We start from the raw sequence: 21,433 nt of genomic DNA on the forward strand, positions 1-21,433 counted from the left end.
TACAATATACGTACAGTAAAAAAAATTAAATTTCGAAGGATCTAGACACTATCTAGACATTGCATGAAAAATATTGCGTAATACATTGCATACCATTTCAGATGCCAAATAGATTTAATTCGTGTAACGTAGATGAAAGATACATATATTTTATATTTGTGTTATAAATTGAAAAAAATTAAATATTTCCATCGCGTAAATCGATTTTACCTAAAGTTATTGCCTGCCTGTTCTATTTCTCTATTATGATAAAAAAATAAAATAAAACATGACATTAGTTTCTACGAACATTATAATTTATTGGAAAGTGAGAATTGGAAACTGAATAATGATAGTGTATTATTCAGATCAATACCTAATTTGCATGAACATAAATAATAATGGGATGTTAATAAACACAAGCTCAAAATATAATTAAATAATTTAGTATGTAATTCTACATCTGGATCGGATCGATACCAAAATGTATAATAAGTTTTAATGTAACAAAAGATTTAAATATTAATTCTATCAATTTAGCACGTATTGAGGTTAAACATGAAACTGAATGATTTATTCTATTAATTTAGCAAGTATTGAGGTTAAAGATGAAACTGAATGGTTTTTTTTATAACCAAACATGTCTCCCTGCAGCGCGCTGCGTTCCAGACCTTAGTTATATTCGAAGATATTTCTTATATATAGAGCAAAAATAATTTCAACATAATAGAAACAAAGACAATCTCATTAGAAACTATCAAGATGAATTTTAAATTGTTGGCAGGAACTTTACTTTTTTTAACGATTACCATGAGCAAGATCAATGCATCCTGTCTTGACTGTGAAACTCTAGGTACTATGATTGTATCTTGTCAAGCACAGAACGTTGCCACCGGGGAAATTAGCAATTGTTGTAGTGGCCTACCAGCAGACCTCGTTGATTTGTAAGTAAAGAACTAGTTAAATTTGCATTCATGCGACCTTATAACAGTATTAAAAAATCTTAACGAATTTCCAATTAGATGCGTTTCAACATGTCCACAAGCTTTGGGTAATGTGGAATATTTTCCTTTATTAGTATCTAATTATTTTTTTCCTGAATTAAGAAGCTCACATATATTATTTTCTTAGTCAATTCACCATGTAATCAACCATTACTCACGAGAAAATCAAAATTTTGAGTAAATATTTGCGGGTAAAACCAGATTGTTTGATTAAATTATCTAAACTAGAATATAATACAAGATTTCTGCTTGTGATTTTTTATATTTCATAATATTTTATTTCTATTTATATAAATTATTATTATAAAGTTAATATGACAATTGTATAATTGTTTAAACAATCATTCACAATGATTATACAATTTCCCGAAATTCATGAACAAAAAAATTCTTTATCTTCATACATTTTAACCTATTACGTGAACCTTGTATCTCTTTTCAACATGGTTATAAAATAATAAAAGACTACATTATTGAAATTTGGTTTAAAGAAGAAAAATTCTATAATACCTGTGAATATAAATTTTTTTTATGAAATGTTGAATATCATTTGACCCTTTTAGTGTTTTTATACACGCGAGCGGGTGGCGAAAAATTTCATTACACTAGTGTGATGAATTATATATTTCAAAGTTACACTGCATCAGGTCCAATTAATTACTTAAAGAAATTTATAAATTAATTTCGAAAATTTTTAAACAGTTATTCTTAATATGGTAAATGAAAATACAGTATATATATCTAATGCAATTGGATTTTAACATGAAACATCATAAGAATTTGATTTTTGTGATTTCGAAATTTTGTAATAGGTTAATAGCCGAATATTTGTATTACGAATTGGAATTTATAAATTTATATTATAAATCGAAATTCTCCAACGCTCAAATCAATTTTACCCTCAACGTCGATGAACATCTGTTCTAATTCTCTCACTTAGATAAAAATAAAATGAACATTGATTTCTTCCACGATTCTCGCTCACGATTACCGGAAAGTGGGATTGTAGAAACCTGTTTTCAATAGACACAAGATTAAAATATAATTTAAATGTAACTTATTCTATTAATTTGTACTTAAGGGGAAGCGTGTAGGCACGTGATTATAGGATAACTATCATGACGCAAAAATTTAAAATTTGAATAGCCAATACCCAAATACTTGTAAAAATTAATTTTTGGATGTATTACTATAGAATAAAATATGTGGAAGTTGTTATAAAATTAAAAATCAAATACATTTTATATACTCAAAACTTGGTTAGCATTCTGAACTTTCATGTGGTTCTGAACTTTTTTTGAACTTGACTTTTCAAGTTTCAAAGAGTGAGAAAATAAAAATTACATGACTACATGCTTCCTTGATATGAAACTAAATGGTTTTTATACAAAATAATTTTAAACATAACTTTCCAATTTTCCAACGAATAGAAACAAAGCAAAAGGTCATAAACTTCTTATTTGAACTATCAATATGAAACTTAAATTGTTGACAAGATCTCTAATTCTTTTCACTATTACCATGAGCAACATCGATGCGTCCTGTTTTGTATGGCAAGCAGACAAATCTGCGCCTATTTCAACAAATTTTACGTTTATTTAACATTTATTATGTGACATTTAGCATTTAATATCACAAAATATTTACTATTTCATTAAGAAATCTGGACTAGGTGTGAGAATAAGCGGTTATCATGTTGAAATAGGCGCAGATTTGTCTGCTCATTTGTGACGTTACTAGTAATTGCTACGTTGTTGAAATTTACTAGACAAATTTACATTCGGCTCAAAATATGTGAATATTTTCCTTTTTTAGTATCTACTTATGAAATTATATTTTCCTAATTAAGAGCTCAAATAATTATTTCCTTATATGGCGATAGCCTATTTATTAAAATAAAATTTCAACATTTACAGCTCCACAAGAAAAATTCAAATAACAAATAATCGATTAAGCTAAATTATCTAAACAAGTCTAATAATACAAGTCTTAAATTTGTAATTTTTAAATTTTCTATAAGTAATATTTATTTCTATCAATTTATTATTATAAAATCATTATATATGTGTGTGCAATCGCATACTGGTTTTGCTTTTTCGAAATAATCGAGATCAAATGATACTGATTCATTTTAGTTTACCATCAATGAATACATGAATACAATGGGTGAGAGAGGGCTATTGTACAAGCTTTATTCATAAACTTGCAAGAGAAAAAAGTTTGACTACATGATTAAGCTTACTATACTTCTAACAATCATCATATCACCCGTCTTCAATCTTACTAACTTCCCTCCCAGATTAATAGTTATGATATATTCATCTCGTCTAAATTACATCCATTTTATCTAATAATTCTATCAATAAGCTCGATGTAAATGGTTGTGCAATTTTTTGCTCGAGCCTGTATCAAAAAAACTAATTGGTAAAGTTCTGACTACATCGACAGTACATTTCTAAGCGTGGTACATGTGAGTAGTCACAATTGATTAATTGTCATTGAAACACAATATCCAGGACTTCAAATACTCAGATCTAAGTTAAAATATTAATTAATATTGATAATAGAATTTATTTTTAATTTTTTTAAAAAATTATTAATTATTCTTGGATAATTAAATATATAAATAAAATATATATCGAGAATAATTACATTTTTTATTTCTTATTATTTGTTAATTTCTCTTCAGAATTTGTAGTTGAAGGTGGAGATGGCATAGGTACATCATCAAAATCATCCTGTTTCACGGCCATAATTGAATAAGAAACTTTTATGATAATGATCAATATCTCTGTTAAGAAGAACATAATTTATATACGTTTATTTATTTATTTATTTCTTCATAATTTTCCAATTAAATTCATTAAAAGGATACATACTGCACCACAAAATCCAAATAATAATAATCCAGTTAAAGCATTTTTTACAGCAAAAGGTTTTCTTGCTCTTTGCATTGCAGGAGTAAAATATAATTTTGGAGTTTGATACTTCGATAGTTGGTTGAACATCTTTATCAATTGTCTCCTATCAAAGATTTATGTATCTAAGGATTTAAAGAGATTTGTTTAAAAAAAAACTTTTTGAACAAAAAAAAACCTTGTATATAAAAAAATTTTTTTTTTTTAGATAATTTGATTTTTATTGATTATCACGGGATCTCAATAATTTAAACTAAAAATGGATTAAACCTAATTCATAGATAACTGATAGGGTTTTTAGGATAAATTATATAAGGAGACATTATTCTATAATTTAACTTCTACTACATCTACTTGATCATCATGTCTAAACCTGTAAAATTATCTAATGCATCAGATTATGAAGCTTTTCTAGATAAATATGATACTTTTTTGATCGATTGTGATGGTAAAAATTGATATTTTTTTTTATTGATTTTTTTTTTGATTAAACGTTTTATATCGATAATGATTATATTATAGGAGTAATATGGCTTGAAAATATCGTAATTCCAAACCTTAGAGAAGTATTATCCTTATTGCGGAAGAAAGGTAAAATTTTTAAATCAAACTTTTCTGATTATCTTTTATTTCATCCTTTTTTTTTATTTCGTTTAATTAGGGAAAAATTTATTATTTGTGTCTAACAATAGTGAAAAATCTCGAAAAGGATTTAAGAAAAAATTTGAAAAATTAAATATTGAAATTTATGATGGAGAAATCTTTGGATCAGCTTATGCCTCAGCATATTATCTTAAAAATATTGTAAAATTTCCAAGTGATAAGAAAGTATATGTTGTAGGTAATGTTGGAATTACTGAAGAATTGGAATCTGAAGGAATCCGTTTTGCTGGTGCTGCCGTAAGTTGTTACAAATCAAAAATACGTATATATATCTTTTCCAAGTTTCGAATCTTTTTTTTTTTTTTTTATAGGAAGATGTTAAATTCGATAGTACCGATTGGACTTTTGCCAACATTAAGCAAGATCCTGAAGTAAGCATTAATAATTTTGTAACCACTAGACTCACACATATTTAACTTTTTTTTTGTTCATGTAGGTTGGAGCAGTTCTCTGTGGTTTCGATATAAATATTAATTATTTAAAATATGCTAAAGCATACACTTATCTTCATTCAAATCCCGAATGTCTTTTCTTATTAACCAATGATGATCCAACATTTCCAGCGGGTGGATCAATTTTCCCGGCTGGAGGAACTATTGCAGCACCTTTAATTACAGCATTAGGTAGAAATCCTGATGTTGTATTAGGTAAACCCAATAAACCCATGTTAGATTGTATTGTACAAAAATTAAGTTTAAATCCTGAACGTACTTGCATGATTGGTGATCGTCTTAGTACTGATATTTTATTCGGTATCAATGGAAATCTTGGTACTTTATTAGTATTAACTGGTAAGTTAATTAACTCTAATATCTTTTTTTCTTAAGGAGGAAAAATTTTTTAACATCCAACAATTGTTTTTCAGGAGTTGCTGAAGAAAAAGATATCCTAGCTGAGAATGCTCGCATAATTCCAGATTATTATATTTCAAGTCTTGGTGATATTGCCATACTTAATACATAAATATTATAGTAATATAATGCATTTATTTCAATAAAAATATTTTCTCTCAAATATAATTTACATTGTTCTTATTGAGTATATGCTTTACAACTATTCCACCAAGTGTTAATTCCTTCACTTGGACAAGCCGAAAAAAGGTTTACAAAAGACTAATACATTCCGTAAACTTACTTTCATTTCTGGTTAACTCTTCGAATGTTTCTAAACGAGCTAATGCTTGAGACACGGAAAACCCTACAAATCCTGTAGCTCCAAATACTAAAACTTTAACCTTTGTCTTGAAAAAAAAATTTCACTTAAGCCATGTATACTTGCATTACAAAAAAAAAAAATAATTTTTTTACAAATCTAAAAATAATCTAACTTTGTGCTAACGTATTACGGCTAGATTTCGGGATGCAAAAGGTTTATATATCGTTTTCATACTAAATTAAAAATGGCAATCGAAATTTCTTAAAACTTGGTTGTTTGCCCAAAATCTCGAAATCACTATATTCACATCCTTTTTGTGTTTTATTCTTTTTGACCCGCTAACCGCATATATCATATTTTAACTGTTTTTTAGCTCTCTCACGTAAATTGGGGCATTTCTTTTGGTTTCGAACTTTCGATATAATGCTAATTATCTAAATAATTTAAACGTTCGCTTCATTCAAGCCTTTTCTTATTAATTGCGACATCTTTAATGACAGCATTGTGCAAAAATTTGAGATCTAATTATTTTATTGGGTAGTAATGATAATCTTAGTACTTTATTAGTTTAACTGGGTTAACTGTATCTTATTTTTCTGATTAAAAAATTTGTGTCAATATTACCGTACATGAACATTATATAAATACCCTATAGAAAATATAATGCATTTATTCTAATAAAGTATATTCTCCTAAATATAATTTAAAATTATTGAGTATATGCTTTATAACTATTCCACCAAATGGTAATTCCATCAACAAAGCCTAATTGACATTGATTCCATCCAAGTATAGTTTGAGCTTTTTTATTGAAAAAATTCCTGTACTTGCCATTGCTTCTTCAAATTCATTTGTAGGACTTTTAAACTTAATTTCTCTTATAAATAAAGATCAAATAAAATTAGAATTTTAAATGTTAATTCATATTTTATATTATACGAATGTCCCTCATATATCTATTAAAATCAAATGATTTAATATTAAAAACTCTTTCCTGTACCGTTCACGTCCATTTTTCACACAAGAAATATTACGCTTTTTTCTTGTTAAATTACTAGAAAAATAGCACTTCAGTATTAAGACAAAAGTGTTCCTTGGTTTAAACAACACACTTTTTATTATCACTCTTTTCAGTTCGAACAAGTTCACAAGGGCTTAATAGTCCTTTAAAGACATAAAAGTTTTGTTTTCTTGCGAAATTTTTTCAAAAGAAGGCGTAAATACGGTGCACCAATCAGATTAAAGATGCCGAATAAAGAAATTTTTATCGGCTATACTTTTTTCCGTCCAGAAAAAGTAAACGGTACACGGGGGCTGATACGTTATATTCCACCAGAAAAGGAAAGTCCTATATCCTTTTGCATGTGGATTCATTACAGAAAGAAAAAGATATATTGATGATTATTACCAACAATAGACATATGACAAAGAAATATGATAAGCCTTATTTGATTAATTCAGATCGGCCTATGATGAATACTAAATACAGGATTTCAAAATACTTGACGAGTGTATTTTGCGGGTTGCCTATTGATTTAAATGCTAGAAATAAGTATTTTTATAGAATACGTCAATTACTATTGGATAAACTTATAGCGATAGAAAATAGATTAATGAAACAAGAAAAGAATAGACAGACTACAACTTATATTAAATTTAGTTATGGTAAACGAACATGGTATTTGGGATTCTATATTTCATGTTCAACTTGTAGTAATGTCTGTGCTTATGTAATGTCAAACAATAGAAAAGTATGCCAAAATTGTCGTTCAAAGGTGATAGTGACATTTACACCTCCTACGCAAAATACGTTTAAAAATTATTGTCAAAGTAAACAAATAGTAAGTAAACGCATAAGCGTTACTTATACAAAAAAGGTTTCAATGGATAGTGGCACAGGTAACTATTTAGTTACATATTCGAATTTGGCTATTAACAAACAGTTCAAAATGATGAAAGAACAAGAGAAGTATAAAAAGAGGTTTACGAATAGCCTCAAAAATCATAAGAATAAATGGAATTACATTAATAATAGATTTGAGTCAAAGCCAGTAGTTTCTAAACATTGATTGAAACGAAGATGTGATATTCTTAAGAAACATTATATATCAAACAAGGAATTGGAGTTTTTGTTTGACCAAGTTACAAGTAAATCAGGATACAACATGTTGAAAGATGATATTTTTATTAATCATTCCTTCAACAGTGAATATTTTCTTATATTAAGAAAGAAAAAAGAAGCTACTTTCGAACGAGAAGATATTGAGGTGGCTGAACAATCAACGAGTGCTGGTAAGAATTTTATGGTAGATAATATTACCACAAATTTACAAGAGCTAGAAATTAGAGAACAGAAAAATGTGCTTTCCTGGCAAGAAATACTAAATAAATTTGTACCGATTACAAAGCATGAATTTCATAGGGGGTTAAATAGTGTCAGAGACCTTGATATTTTAAAGATATTTCATGATGGAGTTAAAAAAAAAGACGCGATCATAACGTCTCTTACAGTTACGTAAAGAATCAGTGCGATATTAAAGCTCGTAAGATAAAGGGTGCGTGGTATTAAGAAAGTATTAATAAGTAATTAGTTATTCTTGTTTTGTTTTTCTATTTTCTTTTGTGGGATGGCTAATTACGTAGAAACAAATTATCAATAGAGAAAAAATGAATAATTATTTTTAGATTTTAAATCATTCCTTATCTGATAATATTTACATAAGGCTATTAGGTTAGAAAGAAAAATATATAGACAGATTGTCTATTGAATTTATTTTTAGTTTCACACCATTCCATATTTGATTATATTTACATATGGCAAATTTTATTTGAAAGAAAAATATATAGACTTCTTTTAGTAGTTTTAACGAATTAATTATATATGTATTCATCATTCTGTATTCGATAGTATGTACATACAGCTTTTTAATAAAGAAAGAATCATACATGCACGTTATTTATGACGTGTAGATGATTAAAAATTTTTTTAGCTAAAATTATACAGGAGTATTCAAGAGATGATATAGATATACAAGAATTAAAAGTTAAAATTAATGAGCTTGGTATGTGGGATATTGGACGCTTATATAATTTTACATTTTTAATGAAAAATCAAGTTAGTTGTCAGTTAATAGAATTATTAAGGTGCTATAAAATAACTGAAAAAAAATTGTTGTATAAGGTACTGAAACAAATAATTGGGAGAGTTTTATTAGGATTCAAAGTGCTTATTTGGGAACCAAGGAACGAGTTACAATTAAAGGAAGAAAAGCGGTGTGGTATTAGTGTTAAAGATAAAAAAGCTAAGTCACATAATAAACGCACTGAAGTGGGTGTTAAAAATGTTGGCTGTAATATATTAGAAAGTAATTGGAATAAATGGAATGATTTGGCATTCCATCGTGGCGGTCATTGGGCAAATTTTTAGGTAGATCATGACAGTCACCTTTGAATTTGTGGTCGCATCATGGTTTTTAACTATGATGTGATCGTTTAGGTGACAGGTCGACTTGTTCTTTATGAAAAGTAGTCTTGTTTCATAATGCTTAATTCTTATATGTATTTGATTATCTTATATTTTGTAAGTTTATATATGTAAGTATGCGTGATTATAATAGGACATGATCGCATCTATAATAAAGTTTTTTTAAAAAAAAAAAAAAAAAAAAAATCTATTAAAATCAAATTATATAAAAATTTTTAAATCTTTATATAAATATTTTGTGAAATTATATTATTTATAAGATTTTCTGAGATTTCACATTGATTCATCTGTATTTTTTGCTGTTATTTTTTATGAAATAAATGAAATTGTAAACTTTCATAAAGTAATTTTGGTCCACATTATACTAAAGGAATAATATCATAATACTATATTATAAAATCTTAATCATGTATTTAATGCATATATATGAAGCACCATACTGATTAAAAGTCTGGAATTAAACTTTGGATCAAATCCTGAATTTATCTAGATAAAAATAAATTAATCCATATTTCATTCCAGATTTTCCTATATTTCATCCAAGATCTTCCAATATTTATTCTGAATTTGATCTATATTTTATCCCAGATTAATTACTTAAATTTCACTAATAATTACATCACATCCAATTATTAAATCCTAGATTAATCCATATTTTATTTCAGATTAATTCATATTTTATTCCAGATTAATTCATATTTTATCCTTATATTTTATTCTTTTTTATTCCAGAAATATCTCATGTAAACAGAAATTTTCTTTATTTAAAGTTATATAAAAGTTTTTAAAATATAAACAAAAAATCTGATTATATAATTTAAAACCATTTGTGATATATATAATCAATTCAAGAATAAAATATAAGATACTTTAAATGATCATGTACAATAGATTTAATTCGTGTAACGTAGTAGATGAAAGATAGGACTAAAAAAATATATTTTATATTTGTGTTATGAATTGAAAAAAATAAAATATTCTCATGCGTAAATCGATTTTACGCGAATTATTGCTTGCCTTTTCTATTTCTCTATTATGATAAAAAATAAAATAAAACATGACATTAGTTTCTACAAACATTATAGTTTATTGGAAAGTGAAAATTGGAAACTATATCTGCGACGTCAACTAGTAATTGCTGCGCAGAACTACCAATCGATCTTTGTTGACATGTACTAGACAAATTCTCAATGTCAATATTTTCCTTTTTTAGAGCGGCCTGCTCTGCAAGTTTGCTTAGAGCGCAAAATGAGATTTTAATATGGCAAGCCGAAGCGGACAAATCTGCCATGATACCCGCTTATTTCCGCACCTATTATGCGATTTTAGCATTTAATAAGCGTATAATTATAATATAAGCGTTTAATTTATACATCAAATTTTTTATTACCTTTTTCTGTATTACCAAAAGATTTCTTAAAATAGTAAATATTTTGTGATACACTAAATTTTGTTGAAAATAGGCGCAGATTTGCTGCGGCTTCCCGTATTTGAATGATTTATTTGACATTTCATTTTTATCTATCCATTTTTTTGATATGATCGGCAAAATTCTTTTGCTCACATGTAAAGTCAAAACAATATTCAAAATCTACTTTTTTTATTAAGTAAACTTGTAGAGCAGGCTAGGATGCACTTATTTTATGATTTTCAAGTTTATTAAACTTAATTTATAAAAAAATTGATCCACTCGTATTATATCGAATAACGTGATTTACCCCCCTTTTTTAGTATCTACTTATGAAATTATATATTCCTAATTAAGAGCTCAAATAATTATTTCCTTATATGGTATAGCCTATTCATCTAATTAAAATAAAATTTCAGCACAAGAAAAATTCACATTTTTTAAATAACAGATAATCGATTAAGCTAAATTATCTAAACAAGTCTAGTAATACAAGTTTCAAATTTGTAATTTTTTAAATTTCTATAAGTAATATTAAATTTATTATTATAAAACCATTATAGATATGTGCAATCGCGTACTGGTTTTGCTTTTTCGAAATAATCGAGATCAAATGATACTGATTCATTTAGTTTACCATAACCGAATGCAATGAATACAACGAATACAGAGGGCTATTGGGCAAGCTTTATTCATAAACTTGCAAGAGAAAAAAGTTTGACTACATGATTAAGCTTACTATACTACTAACAATCATCTTTTCTTATCGCCCGTCTTAAATCTTACTAACTTCCCTCCCAAATCAATAGTTATGATATATTTCATCTCGTCTAAATTACATCCATTCTCTCTTATATTTCTATCAATAAGCTCGATTTAAATGGTTGTGTACAATTTTTTGCTCGAGCTTGTATCAAAAATACTAATTGGTAAAGTTCTAACTACATCGAACAGCGCTTTTTTTTAATCTCGCCAGTACATTTCTGAGCGTGATACAAAGTTGTGAGTAGTCACAAATTGATTAATTGTCATTGAAACACAATATCCAGAACTTCAAATACTCAGATCTCAGTTAAAATATTAATTAATATTACTAATATTGATAATAGGATTTATTTTTAATAGCTTTTTTTTGAAAAATCATTAATTATTCTTGGATAATTAAATATATAAATAAAATATATATCGAGAATAATTACATTTTTTATTTCTTATCATTTGTTAATTTCTCTTCAGAATTTGTAGTTGAAGGTGGAGATGGCATAGGTACATCATCAAAATCATCCTGTTTCACGGCCATAATTGAATAAGAAACTTTTATGATAATGATCAATATCTCTGTTAAGGAGAATATAATTTATATACGTTTATTTATTTATTTCTTCATAATTTTCCAATTAATTCATTAAAAGGATACATACTGCACCACAAAATCCAAATAATAATAAGCCAGTTATAGCATTTTTTACAGCAAAAGGTTTTCTTGCTCTTTGCATTGCAGGAGTAAAATATAATTTTGGAGTTTGATATTTCGATAGTTGGTTGAACATCTTTATCAAAGTTCTTTGTCTTCTATCAAAGATTTATGTATAAAGAATTTAAAGAGATTTGTAAAAAAAAACTGAAGATAAAAAAAATTTTTTTTAGTGATAATTTGATTTTTATTGATTATCACGGGACGAGATCATTAATTTAAACTAAAAATAGATTAAACCTAATTCATAGATAACTGATAGGGTTTTTAGGATAAATTATATAAGGAGACATGATTCTATAATTTAACTGACATGATTCTATAATTTAACTGACATGATTCTATAATTTAACTTCTACTACATCTACTTGATCATCATGTCTAAACCTGTAAAATTATCTAATGCATCAGATTATGAAGCTTTTCTTGATAAATACGATACTTTTTTAATCGATTGTGATGGTAAAAATTGATATTTTTTTTTGTTGATTTTTTTTTTGATTAAATGTTTTATATCGATATTGATTATATTATAGGAGTAATATGGCTTGAAAATATCGTAATTCCAAACCTTAGAGAAGCATTATCCTTATTGCGGAAGAAAGGTAAAATTTTTAAATCAAACTTTTCTGATTATCTTTTAAAAAACGAATCATTTCATCCTTTTTTTTTTATTTCGTTTAATTAGGAAAAAATTTATTATTTGTGTCTAATAATAGTGCAAAATCTCGAAAAGGATATAAGAAAAAATTTGAAAAATTAAATATTGAAATTTATGATGGAGAAATTTTTGGATCAGCTTATGCCTCAGCATATTATCTTAAAAATATTGTAAAATTTCCAAGTGATAAGAAAGTATATGTTGTAGGTGATGTTGGAATTACTGAAGAATTGGAATCTGAAGGAATTCGTTTTGCTGGTGCTGCCGTAAGTTGTTACAAATCAAAAATACGTATATATATCTTTTCCAAGTTTCGAATCTTTTTTTTTTTTATAGGAAGATGTTAAATTCGATGGTACCGATTGGACTTTTGCCAACATTAAGCAAGATCCTGAAGTAAGAATTAATAATTTTGTAACCACTAGACTCACACATATTTAACTTTTTTTTTGTTCATGTAGGTTGGAGCAGTTCTCTGTGGTTTCGATATAAATATTAATTATTTAAAATATGCTAAAGCATACACTTATCTTCATTCAAATCCCGGATGTCTTTTCTTATTAACCAATGATGATTCAACATTTCCAGCGAGTGGATCAACTTTCCCGGGTGGAGGAGCTATTGCAGCACCTTTAATTACAGCATTAGATAGAAATCCTGATGCTGTATTAGGTAAACCCAATAAACCCATGTTAGATTGTATTGTACAAAAATTAAGTTTAAATCCTGAACGTACTTGCATGATTGGTGATCGTCTTAGTACTGATATTTTATTCGGTATCAATGGTAATCTTGGTACTTTATTAGTTTTAACTGGTAAGTTAATTAACTCTAGTATCTTTTTTTCAAAAAATTTTTTAACATCTAACCATTGTTTTTCAGGAGTTACTGAAGAAAAAGATATCCTAGCTGAGAATGCTCGCATAATTCCAGATTATTATATTTCAAGTCTTGGTGATATTGCCACACTTAATACATAAATATTATAGTAATATAATGCATTTATTTCAATAAAAATATTTTCTCTTAAATATAATTCACATTGTCATTATTGAGTATATGCTTTACAACTATTCCACCAAGTGTTAATTCGTCACTAGGACAAGCCGAAAAAAAGGGTTACAAAAGACTGATACATTCCGTAATTTCTGGTTAACCCTCATGTTCTAAACGAGCTAATGCTTGAGACACGGAAAACCCTACAAATCCTGTAGCTCCAAATACTAAAACTTTAACCTTTGTTTCGAAAAAAAAATTTTCACTCAAGCCATTTATACTTGCATTACAAAAAAAAACCGAAATTAAAAATAACATTTTTTACAAATCAAAAATAAATTAAAAATAATCTGTGCTAACGTATTACGGCTAGATTTCGGGATGCAAAAGGTTTATATATCGTTTTTCGTATTAAATTAAAAATGGCAATCAAAATTTGATTGTTTGCCCGAAAATCTCGAAATCATGTTAACAGTTACTATATCACTATATTCACACCCTTTTGTGTTTTTTACGGTACTCATTCTTTTTGACCCGCTAATCGCATACATATTTTAGTTCTCTCACGTAGATTGGGAGCCTTTCTTGCGACACCTTTAATGACAGCATTGTGCAAAAATTAAAGATCTAATATTTTATTGGGTAGTAATGATAATCTTAATACTTTATTAGTTTAACTGGGTCAACTCTATCTATCTTTTTTTCTTTGATTAAAAAAATTTTTCCAACAAGAAAAAAAGTTATCCTTACTGAGGAATGCTCAAATTATTATGTTTCAAGTGTTGTCAATATTACCGTACATAAACATTATATAAACCCTATAGAAAATATAATGCATTTATTTATTTAATATATATTCTCCTAAATATAATTTAACATTATTGAGTATATGCTTTATAACTATTCCACCAAATATTAATTCCATCAATAAAGCCTAATTGACGTTGATTCCATCCAAGTATAGTTTGAGCTTTTTTATTTGAAAAAATTCCCGAACTTGCCATTGCTTCTTCATATTCATTTGTAGGACTTTTATACTTAATTTCTCCTATAAATAAAGATCGAATAAAATGCAATTAAAAAACAGAATAATTAATATTTAGTAAAATAAAAGTATTTTTACCTTTGTATTCTGTAATTCTAGCAACAGCTTCTAAAATATCACCGATTGAATCTGATTGATTATTTATAATATTAAAAATTTGACCACTAATTAATTCAGCTCTTTCCACAGCTCTTAAATAAGAATCAGCTAAATCATCAACATGTACTAAACACCATCTAACATCTTTTGTTCCAATACCAAATAATTCTCCTTTAATTGCACCTTCAAACCATAATGCTGTTAAACTACCACTTTTACCATAAACACCTCCAGGTCTAATTACTATACCATTAATAAATTTTGATTCAACTATGGCTTTTTCTATTGATGGTCTCCAAGTCATCAATTTTTTATCCGTTTTCAATGATGTTGATTCATATTTTACATTATATGAACTTCCATCATATACCTATTAAAATTAAATTAAAAAAAAATTTTTTAAAATTTTTATATAATTAACAAATATTACAGTAAAAAATATTACCCAAATTCCTGAAGTATAAATAAATGTTAATTTTGGTTCATTATTTTCAAATCTTTTTTTACCAATTTCAAATACTGCATCTAATATAATTTTTGTATGTTTTTCTCCATCATTGAATGGTGATGTCGCATCAATTATCACTTCAACTTGTTCTGCTATAGAAATCCATGTTGAGACATCATCTGCATCTCCAAGTATAGGAAAAACTACAAAAAAAAAAATTTAATTTTTTTTATTGCTTTCTATAAAATTCTTTTTTTTTCTTATATACATTCATCATAAACTTTGCAAAAGATAGGTTCTATTTCTATATTCTATAACTTACTTTCATTTTTAGCTAATTCTTTTGTTTTTTCGACTTTACGATATAACCCAAATGTTTCATGTCCTGAACGAGCTAATGCTTGAGCTACAGAAAATCCTATGAACCCTGTGGCTCCAAGTACTAAAACTTTAACCATTTTTTTAGACGAAAGTTTTTTTTAAAAAAAATTATCATCCCCAAACCCAAACCATTTATACTTACATTACAAAAAATAATTTAAATTTCTAGAATCAAATTTCTTACAAATCTAAAGCTTTATGTTAAACGTTTTAGGCTAGAAGGGCAGAGCCGCAGAGATTTAGACATCATTCTTAATGAAGGACTAAGTTAAAAATGGCTTTGCCAAAATCATAATTAACTCATTGGGCGTGAACTCCCTCTTTATGTTTACAGTCCTTTCTGATCCACTAACTGCATATGGGTTAACTTATTTTCTTTGATTAAAAAATTTAAAATTTTAACCATTCGAACTAAAAATGTAACACTTAAAATCTCAACTTCTTAAAAAAAATACAATTTAGAAAAAATAACTGGTAACTTTATTCTTTGAGGTAAGCTCTATCAAATTACAGATTTTATAAAGAAGATCTACGTAAAAAGTTAAAATTGATGATTTTCATATGATCGGCCCAAATTTGAAACAAAATATGTTGGCCAAAACTTATGATAATTTGGGCCAACTCCATGCATTGTGATGTCAGCCTGAATTATAATATGAATCAAATGTAATTTTATTTTTAAAAAAATTTTTTATCAATGTATGACTTTTATGAAATGGTAGTTGCCATTTATTGCTGAAATCTACTTTTTCTTATGTTTTATCCTGTTTGTTATTTGTAATAATAAATTTTCAAAAACCGCATTTTTATTAGTACTTTACACAAGAAATCCCGGTTTTTTATTGGCTGAATTCCGGATCACATGATATAGAATCGGCTTAGAAAATCACACCCCTAGAGAAAATTGAAACAAAATCACGTGATTGACGAGTATAGACTTCCGGCACCATATTTCAAGTTTTGGGTAATATTACATATGTTCTATGGAAAATATGGAAAATATAATGCATTTCTTTATTCAATAAAAAAACATTCTCTTATACATTGTTCTCATTGAGTATATGCTTTATAACTATTCCACCAAGTGTTAATTCCGTCAACAAACCCTAATTGACGTTGTTTCCATCCAAGTATTGCTTGGGCCTTTTTATTTGAAAAAATTCCTGTACTTGCCATTGCTTCTTCAAATTCATTTGTAGGACTTTTATACTTAACTTCTCCTATAAAATAATTAAAGAAAGAATAAATAAAAAAAAAACCAATTAACAAAATATAAAAAAAAAATAAAAAATAATGACAAAAATTTATAGTTTTACCTTTGTATTGGGTTATTCTAGCAATAGCATCAAACATATCACCTATCGATTCTGATTGATTATTTACAATAATAAATTTTTGGCCTTTAATTAATTCAGCTCTTTCTACAGCTCTTACATAAGAATCGGCCAAATCATCAACATGTACTAAACTCCATCTAACATCTTTTGAACCAATACCGCACAATTCTCCTTTAATTGCATCTTCGAACCATAATGCTGTTAAACTACCACTTTTACCATAGACGCCTCCAGGTCTAATTATTATACCGTTAATAAATTTTGATTCAACTATGGCTTGTTCCATCGATGGTCTCCAGAGTTCTAATTTTACATCTGTATTCAATGGTGTTGACTCATATTTTATATCATATGGAAGCCCTCCATATATCTATTAAATTAAAATAAATTTTAATATGATAAATTTATAATTAACATATATACAATTAAAAAAAATATACCCATAATCCTGAAGTATAAATAAATGTTAATGCTGGTTCATTATTTTCCAATCTTTTTTTACCAATTTCTATTACTGCATCTAATATAATTTTTGCATGTTTTGTTGGTTCGTTGGATGGTGATGTAGCATCAATTATCACGTCAGCTTGTATTGCTGTTGGAATCCATGTTGAGACATCATTTGTATCTCCAAGTACGGGGAAAACTACAAAAAAAAAATATTTAAAAAAAAATTCTTTTTTTCTTGTACGTTCACTCATAATTGTTTACAAAAACTAGGCTACATTTTCATAAACTTACTTTCATTTTTAGCTAGTTCTTTTGTTTTTTCGACTTTACGATATAACCCAAATGTTTCATGTCCCGAACGAGCTAATGCTTGAGCCACGGAAAATCCTATAAACCCTGTAGCTCCAAATACTAGAACTTTAACCATTATTTTGAAATTTTTTTTTTCAAAAAAATCAAAAATTGATTATCATAATTTGTGTTACTAGAATTGGAAAAGGAAAAATTATAAATTGGAAAAGAAAATATGTTGTTTGTAATATAAATTAAAATTTGAAATCATTGAAGAAATTATTGTCATGAGTCAATTAAAGAAAAGAAAAAATATGTCTGTTTTAGATGAAATTGTTAAAAGGTTTGAAGAAGGGAATGAAGAAGAAAAGAAACCTTTAGAAGAGTACATTAAGTCAGCAATGTCGTATAAAAATAGAATGGAAGAATTAGAAGAAGAAAATCAGAGTGATAAAAGAAAGATATGGTCAGCACAGAAAAGAATACAAAATAGAAATAAAGATATTGAAGGATTGTCAAAAGAAATTAATGATTTTTTAGAACAAACGAAAAAAGAACTTGTAAAAGACGAATTTGGACAAATATTAGAACTTTTAAGACAAAAGAAAAACGAGGAAGAAAAGTAATAGAATTAGAAAAGTAATAGAAGTAAAAGAAAAGGGTATAAAAATGACAAGTGAAAATGAGAAATTGATAAAATATAACTTGCGAAGTCGAAAAGATTATAAAATGTTTAGAAAAATGTTGTTTATTACGTATATTGGATGTGTGTGTTAAGTATAATTAGCTAAATGTAGTTGGGTAAGAATAAAATTAAAGTGATAAGAAATGTAATGTTGAATATGAGCCTATATCTGAAGGAAATATAAGAAATTATAATTGGATAAAGACAAATATTGAATATGAATGGATGAAACGTTATTCTCAAAAGATTTTTTTGCAGATGGAAAGAAAAGGACGATGGAAGTGGTAACAAATTCAAAAATTACCATTAAAGTTAAAATACTCAGGAGCTATTTTAATAAATAAAACATTAATCTTATGTACAGTATAAATTCAATTTTATGAAAAATATATATACTGGTCGATATGCATCTTTTTTACATTATATAGAACCTTTCTTAATATGCCGGAGTTACTGTTGATTCCCGTTCAGATGATCGGAATAAATTAGAGATCATGTGTTGATTTCTCGATATTCTCTTTTACTATATTTCGAGAATTCAAATCATTCTGATACATTTTGATCAAGACACAATTTTTATTTTCAAAATGTTACGAGCACGATGAATAACAACTTGAGAAGAATGGTTGGTTTGTGTACTTTGAGTAGAAAAGGTAAACCACTATGGAATCACATTCAGACTTACGGTTAACACAAAGTAAAGGATCTAAACTTTTAAAACGTTGGCGTCCACATTGAACTTTTTTGTGATGTTGATTTTTAACGACTCGTGAAATCGCTATGATCGCGATAAAAACATTCATCTGGAACATTTTCTTTTGGTAGGAAACATTGATAGTCACACAATTCTTATTTACATTTGTCATAGTAAAAGTGAAAGTCTGAAAGAAAAAATCAAAAAACAATGTGTTCTTAGATAACATATTGATTGACCACTCGGAAGAATTCAATTCATCTTTCATCTTTACAAGATAATTATACTTGATAGTATTTACAATAACCAATTTAATGAAAAAAGAAATTATGAAGTTTGTATCCATAATCCGGAATCAAAACATACATATTTTCATAAACAATGAGGATCATCTTTTGAACTTTTGACGCGTTTATTTCTCTTTCCTAGATTGAGTGATAAGTATTCTTAGAATTTCCTGTTTATGAATAATAAATAACTTTTTGGGTAATTTTCTATAGAAAAAAGTATTTATCTGATTGTGAAAGGATTTTATATTCTTCTATCAAAAAAGCAATTCTAATTTTACTTCGTGATTAAAATAATATAAAAATATAAAACACATTGATTTGTTCTTTCTCTCTTGACTTGTAGCTATAAAAATATATATTACAGTTAGAATTCAATATAATGATTCAAGATAAACTGATTTTAACTCAACCCAAATTTACAGAAGTAAAAAATACAAAATACTAGAATGTGCATTTTATTTAATATATTTACTAAAAATTTTATTGGACTGTATGCCAAGATTTTTAAAAATAAGATTTTCGTATTTGTGTAAATAAAAATTTAATAAAATACATAAAATACATAAATATGTTCTTCCGCTGTAGCAAAATTTTTTTTTGTACATAAAAACTCTTGAGATATTAGCCAATGTACAAACGGTACACCGTAACGTAAATCTTTTATGTCGTTTTTTTTAAAATCTGACAAATTCGGCTTTACTCGCCATTACTAACTTCCTCCTCAATATATCTATTGGTCGCCATTTTCCTACTAATCTTATGTCTGCTTAGTCTGCCAGCATGATGAAAATATCCTAATTGAAATACTCGAATCACAAAAGTGATATTAATATTACATGATTCATATATTATTCATCACTTCCGGGCGATCCAGTTATATAGTAATACTGTAATATTAATTTATATCTCATTCAAAATAATCATTACAAGAACTTTAATAACGGATATACCAGTATAGAAGTAGGATCTAAATATGAAGTGTAGTTCTGCTTCGTACCTGACTAGAATTATGTATATACTGTATAGTTTCAGCGAACTCATCTAATGTTAAAACTGGAGTTATGCGGATGTTATGTGTATATGTATAAAATACATAAAAGGCTTTTTATGATTTTCATATTTAAATATAAGAGCCATATTTATAAGTAACCTACTTTAACATATGTGGCTATTTTTAAAACATCGTTTTATTATTTGAAAACAAATTTTTATATACTGGTTCATCATATTTTCGCGTATATTAAAAAAAAATTAATGATATCTATTTTGATTCAGGGTCACTTAAAAAAAATTTATTGTATAGTTGATCGTATTTTAAAGTTTAACGGTGTTTTGCGCACTATAAACGTCTGATTATCTAAAAATTATATTAATGATCTTCATTATATTTAATTTGGTTATAAAAAAAACAAGCTGATAATGAAATACAAAACATGAAAAGAATTCTGATGCTATATATACTAGTAGACCATTTTCATTTAGTAATTTATTACCAAAACCTGTTAATTCATCCATTATTACTTCATATATTAGTGATGAAGGTAAAATTTTTATTTTATTTTATTTTTTTAAAAGAATTTTGGATATTAATTTTAGTTGCTTAATAGTTTTCGATTCACAATTAATCGACATGGTAATTCCTGATTCAACAGGTACTACAGTATAAACATTATTTACTATTTTAATTCATAATTTAAAGGTAACTAATAATATATATTTTTATGTTGAATATAATATATACTGACGATGAAAATATATTTATATTGTATGTGTATGATAAAATCGATTGAACTATATACTTTTAACTAGAGATGTACTAAAAGGTTTCGTCGGGTGAAGTGGCGATGCCTAATATATGCTAAATTATAATTAATATCAAAAAAAACATTAATATAATTTTGAGATAGTACTGACTCGCCTTCAAAAAAACTGCATAATGGCGAAACATTAGTCATTTATATTTGCATTCCT

General features: G+C 26.8%; 10 protein-coding genes across 10 annotated transcripts; 6 read left to right on the forward strand and 4 right to left on the reverse strand.

The window, feature by feature from the left end:
* Window positions 1-789: 789 nt before the first annotated feature.
* OCT59_005449 (uncharacterized protein) lies at window positions 790-1,160 on the forward strand (the record flags this gene model as incomplete). The annotated part of the gene is made up of 3 exons (XM_025327516.1): window positions 790-923; window positions 1,002-1,030; window positions 1,111-1,160. The coding sequence occupies 3 exons, from the start codon at window positions 790-792 to the stop codon at window positions 1,158-1,160; spliced, it is 213 nt and encodes a 70-aa protein (XP_025170900.1).
* Window positions 1,161-3,640: 2,480 nt separating this feature from the next.
* Window positions 3,641-3,991, reverse strand: OCT59_005450 (uncharacterized protein; the record flags this gene model as incomplete). Its single annotated transcript, XM_066138368.1, has 2 exons — window positions 3,641-3,750; window positions 3,859-3,991. 2 exons carry the CDS (start codon window positions 3,989-3,991, stop codon window positions 3,641-3,643), a joined length of 243 nt encoding a protein of 80 aa, XP_065997511.1.
* A 273-nt stretch (window positions 3,992-4,264) lies between these two features.
* On the forward strand, window positions 4,265-5,527 carry OCT59_005451 (uncharacterized protein; the record flags this gene model as incomplete). The annotated part of the gene is made up of 6 exons (XM_066138369.1): window positions 4,265-4,349; window positions 4,424-4,492; window positions 4,563-4,801; window positions 4,876-4,935; window positions 5,001-5,355; window positions 5,430-5,527. 6 exons carry the CDS (start codon window positions 4,265-4,267, stop codon window positions 5,525-5,527), a joined length of 906 nt encoding a protein of 301 aa, XP_065997512.1.
* A 1,589-nt stretch (window positions 5,528-7,116) lies between these two features.
* OCT59_005452 (uncharacterized protein) lies at window positions 7,117-7,788 on the forward strand (the record flags this gene model as incomplete). Its single annotated transcript, XM_066138371.1, has 1 exon — window positions 7,117-7,788. The coding sequence occupies one exon, from the start codon at window positions 7,117-7,119 to the stop codon at window positions 7,786-7,788; it is 672 nt and encodes a 223-aa protein (XP_065997513.1).
* A 96-nt stretch (window positions 7,789-7,884) lies between these two features.
* OCT59_005453 (uncharacterized protein) lies at window positions 7,885-9,146 on the forward strand (the record flags this gene model as incomplete). The annotated part of the gene is made up of 3 exons (XM_066138372.1): window positions 7,885-8,079; window positions 8,724-8,834; window positions 8,901-9,146. The coding sequence occupies 3 exons, from the start codon at window positions 7,885-7,887 to the stop codon at window positions 9,144-9,146; spliced, it is 552 nt and encodes a 183-aa protein (XP_065997514.1).
* A 2,539-nt stretch (window positions 9,147-11,685) lies between these two features.
* Window positions 11,686-12,239, reverse strand: OCT59_005454 (uncharacterized protein). The gene is made up of 2 exons (XM_025320673.2): window positions 12,029-12,239; window positions 11,686-11,925 (listed from the first exon to the last, which is right to left on the reverse strand). Exons 1-2 carry the CDS (start codon window positions 12,159-12,161, stop codon window positions 11,816-11,818), a joined length of 243 nt encoding a protein of 80 aa, XP_025170903.1. The 5' UTR covers window positions 12,162-12,239; the 3' UTR covers window positions 11,686-11,815.
* A 223-nt stretch (window positions 12,240-12,462) lies between these two features.
* On the forward strand, window positions 12,463-14,070 carry OCT59_005455 (uncharacterized protein; the record flags this gene model as incomplete). Its single annotated transcript, XM_025320674.2, has 6 exons — window positions 12,463-12,547; window positions 12,622-12,690; window positions 12,774-13,012; window positions 13,083-13,142; window positions 13,208-13,562; window positions 13,629-14,070. The coding sequence occupies 6 exons, from the start codon at window positions 12,463-12,465 to the stop codon at window positions 13,724-13,726; spliced, it is 906 nt and encodes a 301-aa protein (XP_025170904.1). The 3' UTR covers window positions 13,727-14,070.
* Window positions 14,071-14,620: 550 nt separating this feature from the next.
* OCT59_005456 (uncharacterized protein) lies at window positions 14,621-15,792 on the reverse strand (the record flags this gene model as incomplete). The annotated part of the gene is made up of 4 exons (XM_025320675.2): window positions 14,621-14,790; window positions 14,866-15,256; window positions 15,332-15,537; window positions 15,657-15,792. 4 exons carry the CDS (start codon window positions 15,790-15,792, stop codon window positions 14,621-14,623), a joined length of 903 nt encoding a protein of 300 aa, XP_025170905.1.
* A 916-nt stretch (window positions 15,793-16,708) lies between these two features.
* On the reverse strand, window positions 16,709-17,946 carry OCT59_005457 (uncharacterized protein). Its single transcript, XM_025327518.2, has 4 exons — window positions 17,794-17,946; window positions 17,493-17,698; window positions 17,032-17,422; window positions 16,709-16,935 (listed from the first exon to the last, which is right to left on the reverse strand). Exons 1-4 carry the CDS (start codon window positions 17,927-17,929, stop codon window positions 16,766-16,768), a joined length of 903 nt encoding a protein of 300 aa, XP_025170906.1. The 5' UTR covers window positions 17,930-17,946; the 3' UTR covers window positions 16,709-16,765.
* A 97-nt stretch (window positions 17,947-18,043) lies between these two features.
* OCT59_005458 (uncharacterized protein) lies at window positions 18,044-18,818 on the forward strand. Its single transcript, XM_025320676.2, has one exon. It carries the CDS (start codon window positions 18,081-18,083, stop codon window positions 18,417-18,419), a length of 339 nt encoding a protein of 112 aa, XP_025170907.1. The 5' UTR covers window positions 18,044-18,080; the 3' UTR covers window positions 18,420-18,818.
* The last annotated feature ends 2,615 nt before the right edge of the window (window positions 18,819-21,433 follow it).

This window comes from Rhizophagus irregularis, chromosome 13 (genome assembly GCF_026210795.1).
Source record: "Rhizophagus irregularis chromosome 13, complete sequence".
NCBI classification, from domain to species: Eukaryota; Fungi; Glomeromycota; class Glomeromycetes; order Glomerales; family Glomeraceae; genus Rhizophagus; species Rhizophagus irregularis.